This window comes from Macaca nemestrina, chromosome 14, assembly GCF_043159975.1.
Source record: "Macaca nemestrina isolate mMacNem1 chromosome 14, mMacNem.hap1, whole genome shotgun sequence".
NCBI classification, from domain to species: Eukaryota; Metazoa; Chordata; class Mammalia; order Primates; family Cercopithecidae; genus Macaca; species Macaca nemestrina.
The window spans coordinates 32,756,281-32,779,554 of record NC_092138.1 but is presented as its reverse complement, the minus strand read 5'-3'; the positions used below and the strand labels follow the sequence as shown (position 1 = coordinate 32,779,554).

The 23,274-nt window shown below is 37.3% G+C and overlaps 1 protein-coding gene across 26 annotated transcripts in view; it reads left to right on the top strand.

Annotated features, from left to right (window-relative positions):
- The window catches only part of LOC105491823 (regulatory factor X3), a 320,376-nt gene that overhangs the window by 272,918 nt on the left and 24,184 nt on the right, over window positions 1-23,274 (top strand). For all 26 annotated transcript variants that reach the window (XR_011612518.1, XR_011612519.1, XR_011612517.1 and 23 more), the window contains one exon: window positions 8,298-8,451. Coding sequence is in view for 22 of the 26 variants with exons in the window: in XM_071077749.1 (XP_070933850.1) it covers window positions 8,298-8,451 (154 nt within the window). In the remaining 4 variants the exon portion in view is untranslated. The remainder of the gene's footprint in view (window positions 1-8,297; window positions 8,452-23,274) is intronic.

Sequence of the window (23,274 nt, the reverse complement as noted above, 5' to 3'; positions counted from 1 at the left end):
TGCAATCTACTCATCTGACAAAGGGCTAATATCCAGAACCTACAAAGAATTCAAACAAATTTACAAGAAAAAAACCCCATCAAAAAGTGGGCAAAGGATATTAACAGACACGTCTCAAAAGAAGTCATTTATACAGCCAACAGACACATAAAAAAATGTTCACCATCACTAGCCATCAGAGAAATGCAAATCAAAACCACAATGAGATACTGTCTCACACCAGTTAGAATGGCGATCATTAAAAAGTCAGGAAACAATAGGTGCTGGAGAGGATGTGGAGAAATAGGAACACTTTTACACTGTTAGTGGGAGTGTAAACTACTTCAACCATTGTGGAAGACAGTGTGGTGATTCCTTAAGAATCTAGAACTAGAAATACCATTTGACCCAGCCATCCCAGTACTGGGTATATACCAAAGGATTATAAATCATGCTGCTATAAGACACACGCATATGTATGTTTATTGTGGCACTATTCACAATAGCAAAGACTTGGAACCAACCCAAATGTCCATCAACGACAGACTGGATTAAGAAAATGTGGCACATATACACCATGGAATACTATGCAGCCATAAAAAAGGATGAGTTCATGTCCTTTGTAGGGACATGGATGCAGCTGTAAACCATCATTCTCAGCAAACTGTTGCACGGGCAGAAAACCAAACACTGCATGTTCTCACTCATAGGTGGGAATTAAACAATGAGAACACTTGGACACAGGAAGGGGAACAGCACACACCGGGGCCTGTTGTGGGATTGGGGGAGGGGAGAGGGATAGCATTAGGAGATATACCTAGTGTAAATGACGAGTTAATGGGTGCAGCACACCAACATGGCACATGTATACATATGTAACAAACCTGCACGTTGTGCACATATACTCTAGAACATAAAGTATAATTAAAAAAAAGAAAAAAACCAGCATTTATGACCTTTGTAAGTCAGTGTCTTTACCATATATGTAGGATGGAATTCTTTCGTAAGTCGGGTAAATTATATTTTTAACTCTGGCATTTGTTCTTGTGGTAAGAGTTCATTTTTTAGCTGCTTTAGAGAAAGCTGGCCCCACTGATTTGGCCCTAAGGTTAATATCTGCTGTAAAGCATAGGCAGTCTCTAGTGTAGAGTCTGTGCGGCCATGCACATATCAGAAAGTGGTGGCCACAAGACATACGCCCGACTGTAGCTGTGTCTACACTATGGTCATCATCTTCTCATCAGTGGTGAGTCCAAAGCTCGTTGTGAGGAGGGAAAGACTATGAATAAGTAACAGAATTTAGGAACGAATAGTACTTGTGAACTCAGTAAACCCAGACTATAGGATTTCCATATTGTTTTGACCACCGTTGGTTATAATGATGGAATCAGAGGTCTTTTAATTATGATGGTAGTTCCTTTGGTTTTATTATAAGTGACTTTTTTCTTTCTCAACTGATTTGGTCCAAATTCTTATTTCTTAAACTGAAGTAGACATATAGATCCACATCATATGTTTCATTAAGAGTTAAATTATCCTTACGTCCTGAAAATAGCCGTCTAGTGTCTAGCCCAGGGTCAAATGCAATGAAAGCAAGCCAGCCAGTTTTTTGCTGTTGTTTTGTTTTTGTTTTTTTAGTGGTACAATTCCATAGTCCTGCCTCTCATATATTTAGTACCTTTAGCCCACATAATTCAAGAAGCAAATTATTAAGGTGTTGTCTGGCTCTGTGACCCACTAGTATGCATCAGTGAAGCCAGTGCTAGATTTGGATCTGGGTGTTCATGAGAAATGTGTTGATGAGAAATTATGTTTTCCCTTGATACATCAGAAGGATTTGAAATGCGTTATCACAGTGTTCTTGAGGTAGATGCAGCAACAGTTGTAGTAATGGTAGAATTAGAAAATTTGATTTGGGAACATTTTTTAAGATTTCAGATATTTTCCCAGTTGCCCAAGAGTTTTTTATTCATCAAGTTTTTTTCCCAGAAAATAACATAAATGGTATATGTGCTCCATGAATGATTGATGAAACAGCAGTACACTGACTGGCAGTACACTTGACTGGCTGTTCCAAAACTTACATGACCAAAGTCAGAGTCCATCCTCTACATCCAAAAAAGCAAGGTGTTTTTTTTCTTCCTACTGCTTTCTTATGTTGTTAGTGTCACACTTGCTCTTACCTCTACCTGTGGTTGTTGGTTGTTTTTTTTTTTTTTTTTCTATATTTAGTCGATGTCATTTTAGAAATACATCCCTGGAGCCTTCATCTCCACAGAGATTTGTTGCAGGTATCTTGAAAGGAGAGAAAATTACTTACTTGCATTTCTTGTTCTCTGCAGATATACAATCCCAGTAGACCATCACTTACCTGGCCTCTGTCCTCCCTGAGTTGAGGATAATTGGCTTGTTGTTATTAGACACTATTATGGTTATTATTTTCGTTTCAAAAAGACTTGAAAGCATACAGTTCAGGGCCCCTGAAGGAAAGGCGCATTCAGACAGATGCATACCTCCTGCTGGTAGGCAAAGTCAGTAGCTTAGAAACTTGAGCCTTTAATATCTGAACTGTTTTTTACTGAGACATAAGAACAGATTGAGTAGTGAAAATTGCATTCACAAACTATCAGAGAAGCAGAATTAGAATATTTTTTAATGTTTTTGGCATTGCAGATGCCAAAAATTTGTAAATTTGTAAATGCCATTATAAATTTGGCAGTCACATACATAGTAGGCCCTTCATGTTCTGAAATCAGATGCTTAATCTCTTAATTTCTAACTTTTTTTGTATGTATTTACATACATAGAAATATAGAAATGAACTTGCAGAGAATCATGATAGCAGTTGATACAGCGCTACAAACAGTCTCTGCTCTGAATGGGGGCTCTCTCCTTGCCTAACCTGGCTTTCAGTGACTAATGGTGGTTCCCTGGGAGGCAGAAAAAAAAAGCACTGCCTTTCTTGGGCAGAATTGGAGAAGTTATGTGGGCCATTTCTCAGCTTGTGTGTTTTGTGGATAACAGAAGAAAGCATTCTTCAGGGCCACCCTGAAGGTCATTCAGATATCCCATTTTTAAAGAATGGAATGTATAGCTTTGATATTGTGGCTTGAAAGTAGGCACAGGGTGCCTAGTTTGCCTACAACTGGACAATATATGAATCTTCCAAAAAGTAATACTCTTTTCTGAATCAACTGTAAGCACTTTTCAAAGAGTGAGTTCACATAAGGATCACAGGTGTGATGTTCTTACCCGAAGGGTGTGATACATCTTCAAACACTCAGAAGAGGCAGGTTGGCTATCACATGTTAGGGTATATGTTTCAATTTCCACATGATGAATTATAAAGATAAATATACAAAGGTATTTCTTGTCCATTATAAAATAATTAACGTTTACAACTCTGATCTTAAAAAGAGTTGAATTCATGGTAACTTAGCAACACTTCAGTGGAGTCAATTTTACAACATATCTTACGGAAGTCTGAATCGGACAATAGGATTCCAATTAAACTGTTAATTGTGTCATTTAATACTTGGCATGTAGAGCGGAAGCCTGACACAGAGAGAATAAAGTAGATATAGCGTTAATGATACAATTCAGCTGATTCTTTTCTAAACATATGACAATAATTTTGTGACATACATATCAGTATTTTTTAAATAACTAGGTATTATAATTGAGGATCAATAAATTTTTTTTAAAAAACTTCCAACAGAATTTAGTATTACATGTGCATTTTATGCTGAAATAAGGTGATTGCCTAACCATCTAGAAGTTTCCAGAACACTCAGAATGAAATCCAAAGGCCTTATCATGGCCTACTAGACCCTACACAGTCCAGCCACTAGAGTCGTATAGACCCTATCACGTATTCTTCTCTTTGCTCACTGCCTTCCTACCACATTAGCCTCCTGGCTGCTCTTTGAACACAGCAAACAGTTCTGTCTCAAGCTCTTTCATTTGCTCTCCTTTCTGCCAGGAAAATTCTTCACCTGTGTTCATTTCCTCACTTCAATCCAGTTTCTGCTCAGATATCACCTCCTCAGAAAGAATTTTCTAGATACCCCAACTTAAAATGCCTGCCCTCATCACTCTCCAGTCTCTGGCCCTGATTTATAGGATCTCTTACTCTCTAACTTTATATTTTTTATCTACTTGTATATTTACTGACTGTCTCACCTAATAGAATGTGATCTTTTTTGAAACCAAATTTTGTCTCTCTTGTCTGAACCAAGACCCTGCTGCAGAGTAGGAACACAATAAATATCTGCTGAATAAATAAATGTGAATTTTCTTGGAAAAGTTGAATTTGCATTTCTAAAATGATACCAGAAAACTATTTGTTATGAACATTCTCCTTAGTTGTTCACATGATTTCAGGGTTATTGTATTTTAACAGAAGGCCAAGGTGGGCGGATCACCTGAGGTCGGGAGTTCGACACCAACCTGACCAACATGGAGAAACCCTGTCTGTACTAAAAATACAAAATTAGCCAGTCGTGGTGGTGCATGTTTGTAATCCCAGCTACTCGGGAGGCTGAGGCAGGAGAATCGCTTGAACCCAAGAGGCGGAGGTGGCAGTGAGCCGAGATCATGCCATTGCACTCCAGCCTGGGCAACAAGAGTGAGACTCCATCTCCAAAACAAAAAAAGAGAAAGAGAAATACAAAGACCTAAAATTCAAACTTAGAAATGTATAAAGAAAGACTCATTCTCTATCTGTGATATTCATTCCTGAAAAGATTTATTAACATTCACCTGACTCGGTATTGTTTTTCTGTATTATTATATAATGAATGACATCTTTTAAAATAAATATTTTTATTATGCAGTTAATATATGCTCACATTAGAAAATGTGTAAATACAGGCCAGGCATGGGGGCTTGCACCTGTAATCCCAGCTATTTGGGAGGCTGAGGCAGGAGGATCTGTTGAGTCCAGGAATTCGAGACCAACCTGGGCCACACAGTGAGACCCCATCTTTAACAAAATAAAATAATAAGCTGGGCATGGTAGCAAGTGCCTATGGGAGGTGAGGAGCATAAGATCACTGGAACCCAGGAGTTCAATGCTGCAGTGAATCACTATAATGGCATCACTGCACCCCAGCCTGGACAATACAGCAAGACCCCCATCTCTAAAAAAAAAAAATTAATTTTTTAAAAAGATAATCTAGGAAATACAAAAACTTCTACCCAGAAATTGCCACTGGTTAAATGTTTTCTTTTTGGGTTAAATAAAATTGGGATCCAGTTGTTTCCCGTGAACTATTTAACTATATTTTTCTCTTAACATTTTTTATTTGCAATTGTATCTTAAGCATTTCTTGCCATTAAATATCTTCAGAAACATAATGTTTAATGTCCTCGTACTATTTCATTATGTTTATGCCTTATACATTATTTAGACATTCCCTTATTCTTGAACATTAAGATGGGTTTTGGTATTTTGATACAGTTTTTTAAAATGCTATCATGATTATCTTCATATACAATCGTACATATATCTTTGGATAAGTTCAAGTAAAAGGATATAAACATTTAAAGTAACTAATACTACTTTAATGAAATGTGTGATCTCAATGCTAATAAAGTATTAGATATTCCAGTTTACTTGGGGGTAGGAATGTTTTGACGTATGGAGTGTTTTTATGTAAATGAGCTCATATATCTTGCTTCAACTTAACCATTATATTATAAACATCTTTCCATGTTACTACTTATTTGTCTACTTCATTTTTAACTACTTATATGCTTACAATTTTATGTCTAAATGAGCCATAACTTGTTTAATCAGCATCCACTAGATTATCTTTTTAACGATATTTACTTTCTCCTCCTAGTTTCTCACTAGTACAAATATTGTGCTGCAGTTGTAACTATCTTTGGTTATTTGTGTAAATTTCTAGAATTCAATTTCTGGGTCAAAATTTTGACATTTTAAATTTTGACAAATACTGCCAAATTTCCCTCTACAAAAGTTTTATGAATTTATATTCATAGAGACAGTAAAGGAGAGTTTTTCCAAACCAACTATAACATTGGGTCTTTTAACCTCTGACAGCTTTGTAGAGTATATAAAGTATCTTACTTTAATTTTCATTTCTTTAATTCCAAATAAAATGAGTCATTTTTTTATGTTTGTTAGCCATTTGTCTTATCCTTTAAATTTTTAAAATTTGAAAATTTTAGATACTTGCTATCTTTCTTCAGCAAGATAAATGCAATTAGGAGCAAATATTCTGTTCATGTTTTACTTTAAAAATCATTTATTTCAAGTCTTTGTTAGTATGGGTAAAAATGTTACATAACATTTTATTTTTAGTTTTGTGTTGTTTTTGCTTTTTTTTAGTAAGTGATTCACTGCTTTAAAATTTTTTTCCATAGGAATATAAACATTTATTTTCACATAGCTCTTATATTATGATCTTATAAATTATTTTTACAAATTGGTAATATGTCACTGAATTTTAGAAAAGTCATGGATAGAGTTATATATAGAATTTTGTCATATATTTTGGCATGCAAATGAAAGTATTCATTTATTTTTAATAATTATTTATAGAGTTGTAAACTTAAGGAATTCATTAAGGTAATCAATTACAAGATATTATTCACTAGACCTACTATTTATGATAATGAATATATTATTAACACTAATGTAGGTAACAGTATAGTTACATGGGTAGTTTTCTTAAGATTTCACATACATTATTTCATTTGACTCTTGGGCTAACCTTTGAACCTTACAAAAAATTACGTAATCACAATTGAAATCACACAGTGGTAACCTGGGTCTGTGTAACTTCAAACCCACACTTATTCTTCTTATTATAACTTAGTAAATAGATCTACAGAATTGAGAGGCCCTCTGCCATCATCATATAATAATTGCTATTCTTGCCACCATAAATAAATGAGAATGAGAAGGTCAGCTTCTCTTTTTCTGTGTATTATAATCACAATCACTTATATTTGAATAGCATTCTAGTTATAAGTTGATTTCACATCCTTTAACTTATTTTATCCTTGAAATAAGCATGTAAGTTAGATAAGACTAAAGGCAGTGTTTTGTTTTCATGCAAGAGGAAAAACATCTCAGGGAAATAAATGATCTTTTTGAGGTCAACAGTCAATGAAGAGACAGAATCAGAATTCAAGGCTTCTGTGTTTCAGATGGACAATGATGATTTGTCACTTGCCAAGTTGAATGCATACAATTTGATGTATTAGTAGCCTCTCTTTAAACAAGGTTGAAAAATGAAACAGAAAACAAAAGTACAGTCTTTGTTTTTCCATTTGCCTAATGTGTTATAATTCTTTACTGTAAAACAAGGCATAGGTGAGATTTTACCTCTTTCTCCTGAGAATTCAATGGTGGTTTTAGTGTTCGTGTGCCAAAAGTCTTTAGAAAAAGGCCAATAAATGAAAGTGGTAAGAAACACACACATACACACACTCTCACACACACATCACTCTGATTCTAAATTTTGACTATTTTAAGGTTTGAAGTGTGTGAACAAGCTTAATGATTGGCATGTTGAAGCCAAGATTTTATTTTGGACTCATTTGCATTTTAAATATAATAGAGTTTATTATTATTTTATTAATAATATTGCTTATATTTTCATATTATATACATTAAATGCATTTTCAAAAATAATGGATTTCTTAATTGATTTTATTGTGCTTATTTCTAATGTAAATATGCCATAATTTAAGTGAAAATCATAAGAAACTGGAAGCACTTAATACGTTTACCTTCCAAGAAAACTTGCTGGAATCCTTGTACATACTTGCCTGTAATCTATATTGCCACATCGGGGAATATTGCTTAGTATATTTTGTAAGCTTTGTCTGGCAGAAATACATATTTTTCCTAAAGCATACCCCAGAGGTCATTATCACTGAGAGGGGACAGACTGCCAACCTTCATCAGTAAGATTTTTACTTCAAGTTGCTTTTTCTTAGGGTAGTGATGAGTGCTGAATCTTTCAGAAATATTTTTTGTTGAATTCTGATTTATTTGTGAGTTTGGTAGAAGCAGCAGACTTGCCTATGATAGTAAAGTGACTTTTTCCACTAAGACTATCTATCTCTAATAAGGATCAAGTCTCGGTGAGGATTACCTCTTTATCATTCTATTTAAATGAGTTGAGGCAACTGCTTTCAATAATGAAATGATTTCATGGCAGGTTTTATACTATACCAACCATATAGACTCCCAGCTTGACTTTTTTTAAGAGGAAAAATAGGTAGAGTGCTAATTTTTGTCATTAATATTAGCTGCATATATGTCTTTTCTCTTGGAACAGCTCAATGGTTATTCGGGACTTAACCTTACGCAGTGCTGCTAGCTTTGGCTCCTTCCACCTGATCCGTCTACTCTACGACGAATATATGTTTTACTTAGTAGAACATCGTGTTGCTCAGGCAACAGGAGAGACTCCCATAGCAGTCATGGGCGAGGTAAGAGAGACTGAAAGAGCTGTGACCCATTGGGTTATTAAAAATAAACCAGAATTATACTTCAGTCTAAATATATTAATTACTGATTAAAACTATGGTTCCTAACCAAGTCAGCCTCAGACTCAGGAGGGGCTGTAGAGTTATTGCAAGAGTTCCTTAAATTCCTCTGTTCTTATGTGCTTAATCAAAAGATTCTAAAATTGTAGATTATATCGTGAAAGTTCATGGAATGTCTCTCTATATTATACAGGTGCCTATTTAAAAGAAAAACTTGAGAACCACTGGAATATGAAAAATATTTTGAGTGGGAAAAAGATTGATGCTCCTGATAAAGCAAAGGGCTAGGAATACAATGGAAAAGGTTAAATATGTATTTTGTAGACTCTTTTCCCCAGTCCCCAGAAACAAGTAAATGATTCTGTTTTAGAAGGATAAAAATGGTAATGATGATAACTAACATTTTTTGGACACTTAATATGTGCCAGGCACAGTTCTATGTTTTTTACATGTAATAAAGCACTCAATGCAAGTCTTTGAGATAGGTTCTACTTTATTCTGTTTTACAATAAGCATCCAAGGTTTATGCAGAAAGCTAAGACACAGAAAGGTTAAATGATTACTCAGCTAAAAAATGGTAGAAATTTTTTTCAAACACAGTCTGATTTTCAAATCCATGCTTCTAACCACTAGTGATGTGAGGGGGAAAATTCGCTTCTTCAGAATTTCTGAATAGTAATCAAAATGGCTTATCAAAAAGCTAAAACTCTGAATATAAACAAGGGCTGGTTAATATAATAAGGAATAGATGCAAATGCTCAAATGGTTCAGCACTGGCTTATTTTGTTACATTGAATGCAGGAGGCAGGGGTAGTTTATACCTTGTTGAATTATACCAGATTAGAAAATGTGACAAATTTCCCAAGGCTGTAAAAAAGACATGTTCACTTTTAAGCTATGTGTATGTGCTTATATAAATAAAAAAGAGTGAAAATAGATATTATTCAATGCTTTTCCTAGTTTAATATAATAAGGCATAAATAAAAATACATTAAAATACGTCAAGGACCTCCCTAATATTCTAGTATAAATAAAATGCATGTCAAACTTGCCTAGAAGGTCATTTGAAATATTCATCTTTTCCACTTCTTTAAAACCCCTTGCTGTATACCAGTCTAAATGTCTTTGTATGATGTTCCCTGATGATGGTTAAGCTTTAATGATGCCAAATATATGTGTGAGATTAAGCAGGAATCACTGTGGCTTTTCATTGTAAGCAGGACCTCATGTGACCAAAGCAATCTGGACTTTTCTTATATTTGACTTCCCCTCATTGCCTCTTTCTTTAGTTGTTTTGTAGATGCCTTGTTGGAAAATGCCCAGTTAGCACGTGGACTCAGTACCCTAAAATTTCTTAACTCAGGGTTCAAGACTTCAGAAATGGACCTTGTCTTTTAGTATACTTAACACATTTGCCATCTACCTCATACACTCCAGGACTTCTTTAACAGGATAAACAGGATAATGATGGCAGGGATTCTCATTAACACCATGTGGCTAATCCTGATGCATGGCCTTTGCTTTCCTTGTATCTCTAGGGAACAAAGGCAGTGGACATGAGCCAGTCACATAGTGTGAAGGCTTAGCAACCTCCTCGTATGCTTGCAGAGGTGGCACCAGAATTAAAATGGGCTACATAATCTATAGTGCCAACTAACCATCCTAATAGGTATCCTTTTTTTTTTTTTTTTACTACATGTAAACTATCTAAATGAACATGACAGATTTTACATGAGGCAAAGATATATACATAAAATCTAAATTTAAAAAAAAAAAACACGGTCAAAGATCTAAGCATACTTCCTGATTTCTTTGCTTACTCAGTTTATAGGAAAGCCCTTTGACCTGCCTATGCTCATCCATTATTTACCCCAAAAGGCAAATTCAGACTAATTTTATAGGTTGGTCTCCCCATACAGCATTGATGCCTCATACACCTGTTTGCTCTCATAGATCTAGTGGCCATGGTCATACTATCATATCTAAAATTTCTTGATTTGGGAAAAAGGAGAAGGAAATTCAGAAAATTAAAAAGTCTGTTTTCTCATGTTCTCCTCACGTTATCCTAAGTCTACCTTCTCTTGGTCCCTTGGATGACTTCCTTTTCCAATCACCAACTCCAGATGTGCCTGTGTACATAGTGGGAGTAACACATCAGGCCAAAATCCACTGAAATCCATAAAAATCACCATCACTCCCAGTCACAGCAAGTGGTTTGGAATAATGATTAATAATAGCAACCACAAAGACAATAACAATTGTCACTATTTATTGAGAGCATATCATATATTTAACGAAATTAATAATCTTGCTCTATCTACTAATGGCTCTCTCAGTAAATGGTGCCACAATCCTCCCAGTTGATTATACCAGACACATCAGCATTCCCTTTTTATGTCCTTCTATCTTGACTGCCATCTCCAACCAATTACCAAGTTTTCTGTTTCTGAAATCCCTCAGAGTGCAGTCAGTATCGTCTTATGAAAATGCAAAGCTGACTGTGTCATCCCCCGCTTGAAACCCTTCAGTGGCTTTCCCTTGTGTTACGAACATGAGCTTTTGCATGATCTGGCCCTGCCCCTCTGATCAACGTCAGCCTCCCACTTCCTACTCTTTCTGTTGCAATCACAGTGGCCTTTTCTCTGTTTTCATTCACCAAGCTTTTCTCATCCTTGGACTGCTGCATAAATGATTCTTTCTACCTAGAAGCCTCTGCCCATCTCCTCACACCCATTCTAACTCCTACTTCATGTTGTAAAAATCAGTTTCTCAGGGAGACTCACTTCCTCCAGAATACTTTAAATAGTTCAAGTCTTTCTGATTTGTACTTTTACTTGTCATTCTAGAAGCTCCACAATACTAATTGCACAGTTCTTTGTTTGATTTGTATAATCAAAGATGTAATACCTGGAAACAATAAAGGACTTTGAGTCAGAAGTGAATTCTACTTCTAACTCTGTCGTGTCTACTAGTATAATCTTGGGCAAATCATGTTGACTTGTGTTGAACTCCAGACTTCTGATCTCTGAAATTGATTTATCATTTATTAACAAGTTTTTCTTGTGCAAATACTCTATGCCAAAGCTATCATGATTGGGACACAATGATGAGCAAAATGGATTTTTACCCTGCCTTTGAGGAGCTTAGATTTCAAGTGGGGGATATATATTTAAATAGTCACATAATTATAGCCGCAAACTTTGTTAAGTGCTATGAAAGAAAATTAAAGGGATATAAGAACGCTTAAAGCATGGGGCCCTAAATCTAGCCTGGTAGGACCAGGGAAGGTTTTCCCAAGGAAGTGATGTTTGAGGTGAGAACTAAAGGACAAAAGATGTTAACTCTGTGAAGAGAGAATCTGAAGGTAAGGGGTGAAAAACACCCCAGGCACAGGGGAATGTGCTCAGGCCCTGACAGATGGGAGGGGGCACTGCCAAGGTGAAGTTTTTCTGGGAAACCTAACGTTCAAGCACCACGGAGACCAAATAAACACTGTCAAATGCAACTGACAAGAGGAAAAATTGAATTAGGATAGAAAGTCTAAATTTCAAATGAAGCTAACACCTACATAGCAATTGTGTGCCAGGTACTGTTCTAAGTGTCATATATATGTGTTAATAACTCACCACAGACCTATAAGTGGATACTATTATTACACCTATTTTACAGATGATGAAATGAGAGGCCAGGCACGGTGGCTCATGCCTGTAATCCCAGCACTTTGGGAGGCCAAGGCGGTGGATCACCTGAGGTCAGGAGTTCGAGACCAGCCTGACCAACATGGTGAACCCCCGTCGCTACTGAAAATACAAAACAATTAGTCCCAGCTACTCAGGAGGCTGAGACAGGAGAATTGCCTGAACCCAGGAGGCGGAGGAGGTTGCAGTGAGCCGAGGTCACACCACTGAACTCCAGCCTGGGCGACAAATCAGGACTCCATCTCCAAAAATAAAAAGAAGAACAAATGAGACACAGAACCAAAAAGTAACTTGCCCGAGGTCACACAACTACTAAATTGTGAAATCAGGTCCCGAAACCATGCCGTCAGGCACCAAAGTCTTTGCTGTTAATCTGCCATGCTTATGACCTGCTACAGATTGGAGCAGGATTGGAGTAAGAACAGTTTCAAGGGCAAACCTGCAAAATAGTCACAAACTTTGCTGGGCATTTGTTTTGCCTTTATAGGTGCTTGCTTTGGAAAAGGTGTCAGTTAAATAGTTTCATAAGCAAAGAAAAAGACTTTCCTTTTAAAGTGACTTAAGAACAATGAATGTATCTTTTCAATAATGTGAACTCAGTAAATGAGTTTTAAAATTAACATTACTTAACATTATTTGAGCAGGCAGGCAGGAAAGAAGATGTTTTACATATAAAAATACACAAGCATACAAACCATTACTTTTGAATTCACTGTAACACTGTCATTTCAATTGTTGCTGGTGTTACTGAAATAAAGACTGCTATACAGTGGACTCCCCTAAACTGGAAGCAGCTTCACAGTCCCAAAAAGTTTTCCTCTAAATGTCAGTATGCTACTACATTAATACTGACTAGTAAATTATTTAAAGCATATGCAATTCTAGAGTTTCTTTTATTTTTGCCTAAATGGTAAAAAGGAAACAATTTATTTATTGCTAGAATTTATATAATTTTTAAATTTTCATTTAAATATTATAAATTTATCCACAAGCTTTCTGGCAGTGGTGAAATTTTAAGAGTAGGAATAAAATAAACAAGTTGCATCTGTTTACACACCTGTTAAATAAACAATTTTAAAAATCATAAAACTTTCTGTACAACTCTGACCAGAAAAATTGAGCAGAAAAATGTCCTTTTATTCAAATGTTATGGCTGTTTAGAATCTTTCTGCTTTATTTCTTTAAAACATACATAGTGCATTAATATATTCACTAAATCTGTAAAATTTTTATTGCTTCATAAAATTATTTTGTTACAAATCTTTTAATAATCTATTAAATATATCTAAATTCTTTTAATCATAATTTATACTTAATATTATATCTAAGCCACCTCTTTAGCCATTTTCAAATAAAGAGGAACCGGTAGAGTCTTTAAGTATTTAATTGTGAATATCAATATAGAAAAGATAATATTTCAGTAATATTTTTTGAGAAAAATTTAACCTGTAACAATTTAACATCAAAAGAAAAATGTCTTGGATTCATCAAAATTAATGTACTTGGTTAATTTTTTTTGGAAGGAAAAAAAATCTTCAACCTAAAAACTGAAGAAGTGCAATAATAATTGAACATGTAAGCTTTTGGGATAAAAGCTCAGTGAAAGAATTCCATTTGGTGGAGGTGGAATTACAGTCACAGTAAACAAGTATTGGTGCTTAAAGTAAAATCAAACCAAAGAAAAACAAAGTTTAGCGAGCATTGTGCTAGTGTGACTAGGGAATACACTTTATTTTTTTTTTTTTTTTTTTTTTTTTTGAGACGGAGTCTCGCTCTGTTGCCCAGGCTGGAGTGCAGTGGCCGGATCTCGGCTCACTGCAAGCTCTGCCTCCCGGGTTCACGCCATTCTCCTGCCTCAGCCTCCCCAGTAGCTGGGACTACAGGCGCCCGCCACCTCGCCCAGCTAGTTTTTTGTATTTTTTAGTAGAGACGGGGTTTCACCGTGTCAGCCAGGATGGTCTCGATCTCCTGACCTCGTGATCCGCCCGCCTCGGCCTCCCAAAGTGCTGGGATTACAGGCTTGAGCCACCGCGCCCGGCCGGAATACACTTTAAATGTGCCTGTTGAACAATAGACTTGTTATAACAGAGTATTTTAAAAGGAAAGAACATTATCACAAGTCAAGATAGTTTGCAGGAAAAAAAATAGAATCTTGGAACAGTAGTAGCTTAGAAAATGTAAGGAATGTTTGTCAAAAGTTATATTGTTGATTGTTATTTATAGTAAAGCTTATTATTTACTATATTAGTATTTTTCTAATTGAGGGCAGGCCTTGTGCCAATCACTATGCTAGGTGTCTTACATTCTTATTTAATATTGACCAAAACCTTGGAAAAGATGTCTTAGTATCCCTATTTCACCAGTGAGGAAAACAGAAATTGAAAGTTGTCCCAAGTCAAAACTAGCAAGTTTTGAAAGTAGGACTGCCTCACTTCAAATAGTCAAATGGGATGGGCTTAATCTATATTTCAGTTTTTCACCGTATAAATTACATAGTTTCAGAATAGGGACTATGTGTTTCAGAATAGGAACTGTGTGCAACTCCCCAAAACACATAAACACATAGACACACATTTTCTCTCTGATAATCACAAGCCAGGTGCTTAGCTTATAAGTTATTATTATTTTGTTTCATAGTTTTTTTCCTCTGCCTTACAGGATGCCTCTTAATACTCTTGCCATCTTTTCCCCTTGCACTTTTTGTTAGTAGATGTTTGGAATATGAAAACTAAATGGATATTAGTCTAAGCAAATTGCATTTGGAAAACTAAATCTGCCAGAAAATAACAAATTACACCCTTCAGCTCCTCTATACCCATCCTGAGATCAGACCTAAATCAAACATTTTTTTAAACAATTCGTAGTTTGGTTTTAGTTGTAAATCTGCTCATCTACTTTAGCACAATTTCTGACTTGAAAATAAATTATAAAAGTGACCCCAAAGTTCCAGAGAATTGGCACCTTGTCCCATTTTTCTTCCTTTTTCCTGGTTTGTCATTCTGTTCATTTCTCTTCTTGCATTTGAGAAAAGAATCTGTTGACTCAGCAGCCCAGGGCTACGGTTCTTTCCCTCTGGGATCCCTGCTCATTAGCTTCCTATGCATGGCTTTCTTCCCTGCTGACTCTGGGCTATAACCCCTCCTCTCATCCTCTTCAGGGAATGGAGAAAATTTTGCTTATAACGTGATCTAAACAATCACACAATAGGTACCCAAAAACTACTCACTCAAGGAAGGAAGTACAAAGGAGTGAGAGAAGGACAGACTGCCAATTGATAGGACGTCTTCTTGGATTTCATGATTGATACACTAGATTTCTTTACCCCGGGGGAGGGGGGAGCTCCTAGACCAAAAAGTGTACCTTCTCCTCAGAAAGTGCCTGTCAATACTCTTTCAGAGAAATACGATAAAGTTGGACTTTCATAGGTGCTTACAAGAGCACTTTTCCTAAAGAGCTTAGAAGTGGGAAAAGAAACCAAAATAGAAGTTGAAGACTTTTAAACATATTTCAAGGACTAAAATGGTCACTGTAGACGTCAGGAGAGAAATCTCATCAGCACACAGTCCTCTTCAGCAAAGTCCACCACTAAGTTACTTGTTTAGTAAAGAGTTTCTCCGGTAGCACTGCAGCTATTTGGGCAGACCCAACCAGAGAAAAAGATTCCCTGGCATAGAATAAGCATGACGGTGCCACCTACTGGCCACTTTGCCACACTCTGTCATCCTGTGACACTTTGCCACACTCTGTCATCAAGTGGCTCTGGCTTTGAGATAGTCTTTATGGTGGTTTTGCTGTCAACCACAGGTGAAGATGGTGGTTGCTGGCCCCCCCGATAAATAAATAGCTCTTGTTTGGGATAGGTAAATTTCTAAACTCATAGGAATTGTTTTCTGCCTTTCTTTACACCATCGTTGTGTGAAATATACTGCCATAAAATGTCATAAAAATTAGAGATTTTCTACAAGAATATGGGCCTTATGTGATGATAATACAAGCACTCCAAACGTGGTTGATGCTTGTTGTGACGGTTTTCTTAGTACAAAGGGAACATGTTTCTATATTGCTGCTCTGATTGTCTCTCCAGTTAATGATTTCCAGAAAAGAGAAGTGGTATAATCAAATTTAAGATATAGTCCTCTGATAGAATAAATTAATGCTATGCTTTCCTATTAAATAATATAGGTGTTTTCAAGGGGAGCCAGTATTAAATTAGGAGCAAGGTTCATTCTATTTCCCCAATAGCTTTACTTGCATAAAGGATGTGCTACCTGGCCCAGCCCTGCAATTTGCAGGGCCCAGGATACCATATGTCTAAATATTTTAAAAGTTATGAATCAGACTATAAATAAAATCTGTTCTGTCCACCTACCTTGACAAATAGGTCTTGATAACAACTTGGAAGGCTGAGTTTGGATTTGAAATTCTGTCTCCCCTGAGTTCCATACCAGAAAATAGTGACATATACATAGCCAGCCCCTGTCCCCAGCCTCTGGCCCCTAGACTGCTTCATCACTCCCCATCTTATATTATGAACAGCTTTGTGCTCAGATTTGTGGACACCTCAGCCCAGTCCTCAAGTTTTGTCTATGTTTTGCAAACAGCTGCCCCTTTTCGGCTATCTCTTCATGCCTCTGAATGGTAGAGTTGGAGAAGAGAGCTGCTGGGACCTGGAAGGGAACTCAGAGCCATGGGGCAGGGAATTCTAGGGTCTCAGATAACAAGAGGTGATCTGGGAGGAGGGAGGAAAGCACAGGCTCCAAGAAGTCACATCCAGTTGGCTCTGTGGACTCCTTACACTGTAAGAAAGGGAATGGCAATGGAAAAGACAAAACAGAGTTCTCCATAGTGTGGGTCTTGGGCCAAAGGCCCCTCTCACTTTGGCCTTAATGGTGGTGTTAAATGCTCCTGTTTTTGAAACCACTTTTCTCTTCCAAGGCAACTGAGGCTGATATTGTAATCTGAACACTTCACCGCCTGCACACTCACTTGTGTGTCTTAGGCATTTAAAAACATTTAGGTACACCTGTTGCTGTGTGCCCAGGGCAGGCAGAAAAGCCTGAACAGTTAGAATCATGCTGCCCTGTGTACAGAGTGACCAGTAGCACACATTGCCAGGATAGCTGTCTAGCCCACAAGAGCAAGACCAACAGCAGCTACCGGTAGGATTTGCCCACGTGTGGAGCAAACTGCCAGAGATCTTGGCCTTCTTAGCAGGTTTCAATAAAAACTATTTAAAGATACATAGAAAAGTACACATACACATACATAGAAAAGTAACCAAGGAACACAAAGTTTTACCAAATGGAATGTTAGTAATTCTTGCAAATATTATGAAACCTGAAATTAATGTCAGCAACCTTTTCCTTGGTTGTAAAACCATGTATCAATGCTAAATGCAAAATGCTTTGATTTATTTGGTTCTTGTTTGGGAAACATTTAAAGAAAATAATAATGCTCTGGACTCCTTATATTGAAATTTCAAGATGTTTCTTTTCACCATCAAAAACATCCAGAATAGCTGCCATTACCGACCTTTTTTGAATCACTTTTATTATCTCTTTTTTTTTTTTTTTTCTTTGAGATGGAGTTTCTTTCTTGTTGCCCAGGCTGGAGTGCAATGGCAATCTCAGCTCACCACAACGCAACCTCTGCCTCCCGGGTTCAAGCAATTCTCCTGCCTCAGCCTCCCGAGTAGCTGGAATTATAGGCATGCGCAACCATGCCTGGCTAATTTTGTATTTGTATTTTTAGTAGAGACGGAGTTTCTCCATGTTGGTCAGGCTGGTGTCAAACTCCCGACCTCAGATGATCTGCCCACCTGGGCCTGATCACTTTTATTAACTAAGGTTAATAAAAAGATTGCAAAGCTATATATTATTTGTAAAATTCAGAATGTTACAAAGTTCAAGCTAAGTATGGAATGGTGACATTTCTTCATAGGGCTTTTGTGAAGATTAATTTACGTAGGTGAGTAGAGTAGATAGGCAGGCAGACAGGAACATAGTAGGTTCTCGATCTTTGTTAGTTCCATCTCCTTCTCTTTGCATAAATATATACATATCTGATAAGTATTTGATTGCCTTCTACTCTGGATTAGATTTTTAAAAATCAATTCTGCATTGACAATCCAAGTAATAATATATATAATTAGATCATCATTTTTTGGACCATACAAAGGTAAACTTAAAGTTGAAATTGATAAAACAGATGACAAAAAGACACATGAAGGCATTGATAATATTGTACTGCAACTGGAAGAATACCCTGCAAACAATTTTTGAGTCAAATGATTCATGATTTTGAATGTTGAGTCAAATGATTCATGGAATTACAAAGAATCCAACAGCATTCTTTGGTATGTAGCCAAAGTGGTAATCAAAAGCAAAATAATTCAATGCTTTGAAAAATACAAACAACAAAATAGAATGGGGAAACAAGTCAATTAGAAAAGAAAATGAGAGAAGAAGCATAAACATAATTAGTTCTAACTAGACAGTCATAGCTAGACTTGAATTAAATCTTAACTAGTAGAAATGAATGAAAGGTTTTATAAGTACTTGTGAAATGGAGAAAAAGGATAATATATAGAATTTAAGCAAGTTAAAAGGTAATTTCCCAAAGAGATATCTTATTCCAGCCACAAAATAGAAACTATTTCAGAAAACTGTATAATCATTTGTTCTTTGGGCCTGTGACAGCTTAACAATCTTCTTTCCTAGAGCAAATGATTAATTCACAGAAACTGGCAAAATGTATACGTATACACATACATACATATTTTATCCCCTACATTTGTTTATCTAAAGTTACCATTGCTGGCAGAACTGGTCTCCAAGGTACCTGATAACCCTCAAGTGAGTAGTCTTTTCTGGTTAACATTTTCACATATGTGGACTATCTGTTTCTGATGATCATGTTCCCAGGTCAGCAGGAATGCTTCTGGCAATGTGGTGTTTGCTTTCTGTGCTGGGCCGTGTCCACTGCCTGTGGTCACTTCCTCCATCTGATCACATGCCAGCACCTTGGCCTCTTACTGCTCTCCTCTGCACAGCATGGATCTTCATGGAGCCATTGAGAAGTGCTGACACAGAGGGCTTTCCAAGGTCTTTGGGGCTGCTTGTAGTGCAGCTGGTAGCATGGGTTGGTACTCATGAAACTGTCCGGAGAACCAGGATATATCCTCTTTTTTAGTGTGTACTTTAACATATTCGCTTGGATATGGAGCTTAGGACTGCTCTGGCCCCATTATCCCTCAGTATATTTTGGTTTCCTCAATTTTGGTTTCCACTTCTTTCTCTGAATGACTTCCTTGTCAACTTCCTTAACAACGTTCCGCTCTGTGAACCTCATAGACTTTTTAGATGCATGTATGGTTTCAACAGTCTAGACCTTGAAATGCATGCTGTAAACACTTTCAGACCGTAGGAACTTGTATATAAAATTAAAAGTCTGTAAATGAAAAATAAAGTACAAATGTACTAGTGACAAATGTATCATAAAAGATGAATTGATTCCTACATACCATTGTACCCTACCCTTAGTGAAGAACATAAACAAAATTCAGCAAAAAATTACTATGTTCCAAATAGCTTAATCTGGTTGGATGTGTTTCCTCCGATACTAGAAAAAAAAATGTCATATGGTTTCACTCAAGCAAATGTGATAATTTTAAAAAATAACTTATGTATGTGTAATAAGCAGTAGGATGGGCATTAAGATGTCCACATCTTAATCCCTGGAACCTGTGAATATATTAAGTTACAAATGGAACTAAGGTTGCTAATTGGTTGAATTTAAATGGGGAGATTATCCTGGATTATCCAGGTGTGCCCAATGTAGTTACAAGAGTAACTACATTGTTAGTATGTGGAATACTAACTGAATACTAACTAGAATACTAATCGCTGGCTTTGAATGGAAGGAGGCCAGAAACCATATGTAGAATACTACATACTAACCTGAAGAGAGAGGTGGAAGAATCTGTGTCAGAGTGATGCAGTGTGTGAGACTCAACCTAACATCGCTGGCTTTGAATGGAAGGAGGCCAGAAACCAAGGAATGGTGACAACCTCTAGAAGCTGAAAAAGAGGGAAAAAAAATGTTTTCTAGACACTTCAGAAAGAACCACAACTCTGCCAACACCTTGATTTTAGTGACTCCAAATCCATTTAGAAGTTCTGACCTCCAGAGTGACAAGATAGTAAGTTTGTCTTGTTTTTAGCCACTAAGTGTGGTAATTTGTTGCAGCAGCAATAAGTATCTGTTACGGAATGAAAGCTATCTTGCTCTGAATGAATATTGCTCAGTGATGACTTATGGATTTATAGGTTCTTCTTCCAGTACATTATTTTTTTCTTGCTTCCACCTCTCCTTGCCACACATCTTACTGTCCTTTCTCCATTGATGACCCACCCTGAAAGTCATCATCATCTGGAACACTCCCTATTTGCTTTTACCTATGGAGAACTTCTATATTAGACTCTCTCTTTACATCTTCACCTGCCATCCAAATTGGAGCAAATGTCCCATTAGGGAAGCTTGCCCCACCTGAATGAATAATACATGTAACTTTTCCCCAATATTTTGTCTTGCAAACTTTCATGCAATCTTTTCTGTCACTCTAGACTTCCTTCTTCTTCCACGAATGCATACAATTGAACACCAGCTTTGGTCTGTCTCTCTTTGCCTATATATGCAAGTGCCCAGCGAAAGTAGAGGAAGATTATTTTTCTAACTCATTTCTGTCTTTAAAAGCTGACACTTGTTTTTTCCCTTGTGACCTTCATCAGTGATGCCCATATGCGTGAGCTGTGCTCTCTTGAAGCCTCTGGTTCCGTATCCTTCCTGTGACCCACGTCCTTATATATCTTTCTCAAAGATAAAAATCTTCTGTTCCCTTCACTGTTAATGAGCTGGAGCAGGTCTTCTAGGGTCTTACAAGCTCTTCCTCTAGTCAGGTGTCAGCAAACAGTGGTCCACAGGCCAAATCCAGCTCATCATCTGTTTTTGTAAATGAAGTGGTTGGTCTTGGGGTAGGGTGCTTTTGGGTTTGTTTGTTTGTTTGTTTGTTTGTTTTTGGAGACTGAGTCTCACTCTGTCACCCAGGCTGGAGTGCAGTGGCACGATCACAGCTCACTGCAGCCTCGACCACCTTGGAGGGTGATCCTCCTACCTTAGCCTCCCAACTAGCTGGGACTAGAGGTACATGCCACCATGCCCAGCTAACTTTTTTGTATTTTTTGTAGAGATGGGGTTTTGCCATGTTGCCCAGAGGTCTCAAACTCCTGGGCTTAAGCAATCCGCACACCTGTGCCTCCCAAAGTGCTGGGATTACGAGCATAAGCCACTGTGCCCAGCCCTGTTTTTGTAAAGTTTTTTTAGAGCTACATCACACACATTCATGTACCTGTTATCTATGGCTATTTTTGCACTACAATGGTAGAGTTGAGTAGCTGTGACAGAGTCTTAATGGACTATAAAGCCTAAAATATTTACCATCTGGTCCCTTACTGAAAAACTTTACCAGCCCCTCTTCTTGACAATACACTTTTGTACTTTGCTGCTATCAGTTTTATTTTGTTTTGTGGGTGATAGTTAACATAGTGACATTAGACTCGGACTTATAAATAGAGAAAGAGACAGAGAGGGAGGAAGGATGAAAATGTGCTTACCCATAAATCTGTAATCTGGATATACTAACAGGGAGATTTTCTGTAAGATGCAATTTTTCTATACAGCTTTTGGTATCCTTTCAGAGTACTGGGATAGTAGAGTCAGACTGATTCTGCATGTCTGGTCTGCAGTTCTTGGGAGATAATGATGATACTTATAAATAATAACAATATTGATAATGGTGGTCATTTGTTAAGTGCTTCCTATGTGCCAGGCACTATGTGAAGTACTTTAACTTGCTTCTTTGGAAAGATCCAAATTAACACTATTGGGGAACTTGTTACAGATTTGCTTAAACAATTAGCAAGCGATGGCTGTGCTTACAAAGAATTAATGATACGTATAACATAAATGTGATTATGATTACTCACTAATTCTTTCTCAGGGTGGGGTAAGCTCTTCCAGCAGGGAAGGTGTCCCTAAGGGTGAGGTCTTCATCCCAATCCCCTGAGCTCTTTCCTTCTGCCCTACTTCTGTTCCAGTATGTTTCTTGCCCCCCGCATGGATCCCCACCTGTTTGCTCTCTAGGCACCCTGACTTCCTCTGCATTGTTTCAGTGCCCAAACATTACAGAACAAGGCTTGCCTGCCTCACTATGAAAAGTCAGCTGTTGCTGAACTGAATGTGCAACAGTCTCTTCAATGCACCTGTGGGCTGCATTCTCCCATGCTGAGCCAGGTTCCTCTCATGGTGACCATGCTCAGGGACAAGTACTAGGCCTCAAAATCCTGTAATAAACAACCCAGCTGCCTGGCTACAACCCAGGGTCTCTCAGGGATCCTGCCCATTGTTGCCCTGACTGTGCTAAACTGTTGCCCACTTACACTTCATGGACATTGCTGGTCTTACATGAATATATGTGCTAACAGACTCTCACTGTCTACCTCGAGCATGCATTTCCCAGCCCGCTGTGGTCCAGTGAAGTGTTCATTATTTTGACCCTAGTCAGGACCTGGAGGAAATAGTCTATAGGATAGGAAGTGTTTCCTCTCTCAACAATAGACATGCTTTCTGTACCGTCTGTTCTAGTTTCTCTTCGAACGTTTCCTATTTATCTCTCTGACTGATGGAATGTGAATTCATACATTGAAGGCCATATGCTTTCTAACTCCAGAGCACTTTTAAAATCCCTTAATTTATATTTCTTCCTCCATGTGTGGGTGTCTCTCTCTCTCTTTCCCCTTCCCCTCCCTCCCCTCTCTCTCTCACCCCACATCCCATCCCATTTCTCTCTTTTTTTCTCTCTCTCTCTGATTCTAAACCAAGGAGAATATCTGGTCTCAAATCTAACAGCACCATATTTACTACTTGACGTTAGACAAATCAACTCATTGTTTTCAATAGCTGTAACATGAAATCTAAGCACTTAACTTGCCAGATCCCTAAGTTGTTTTGG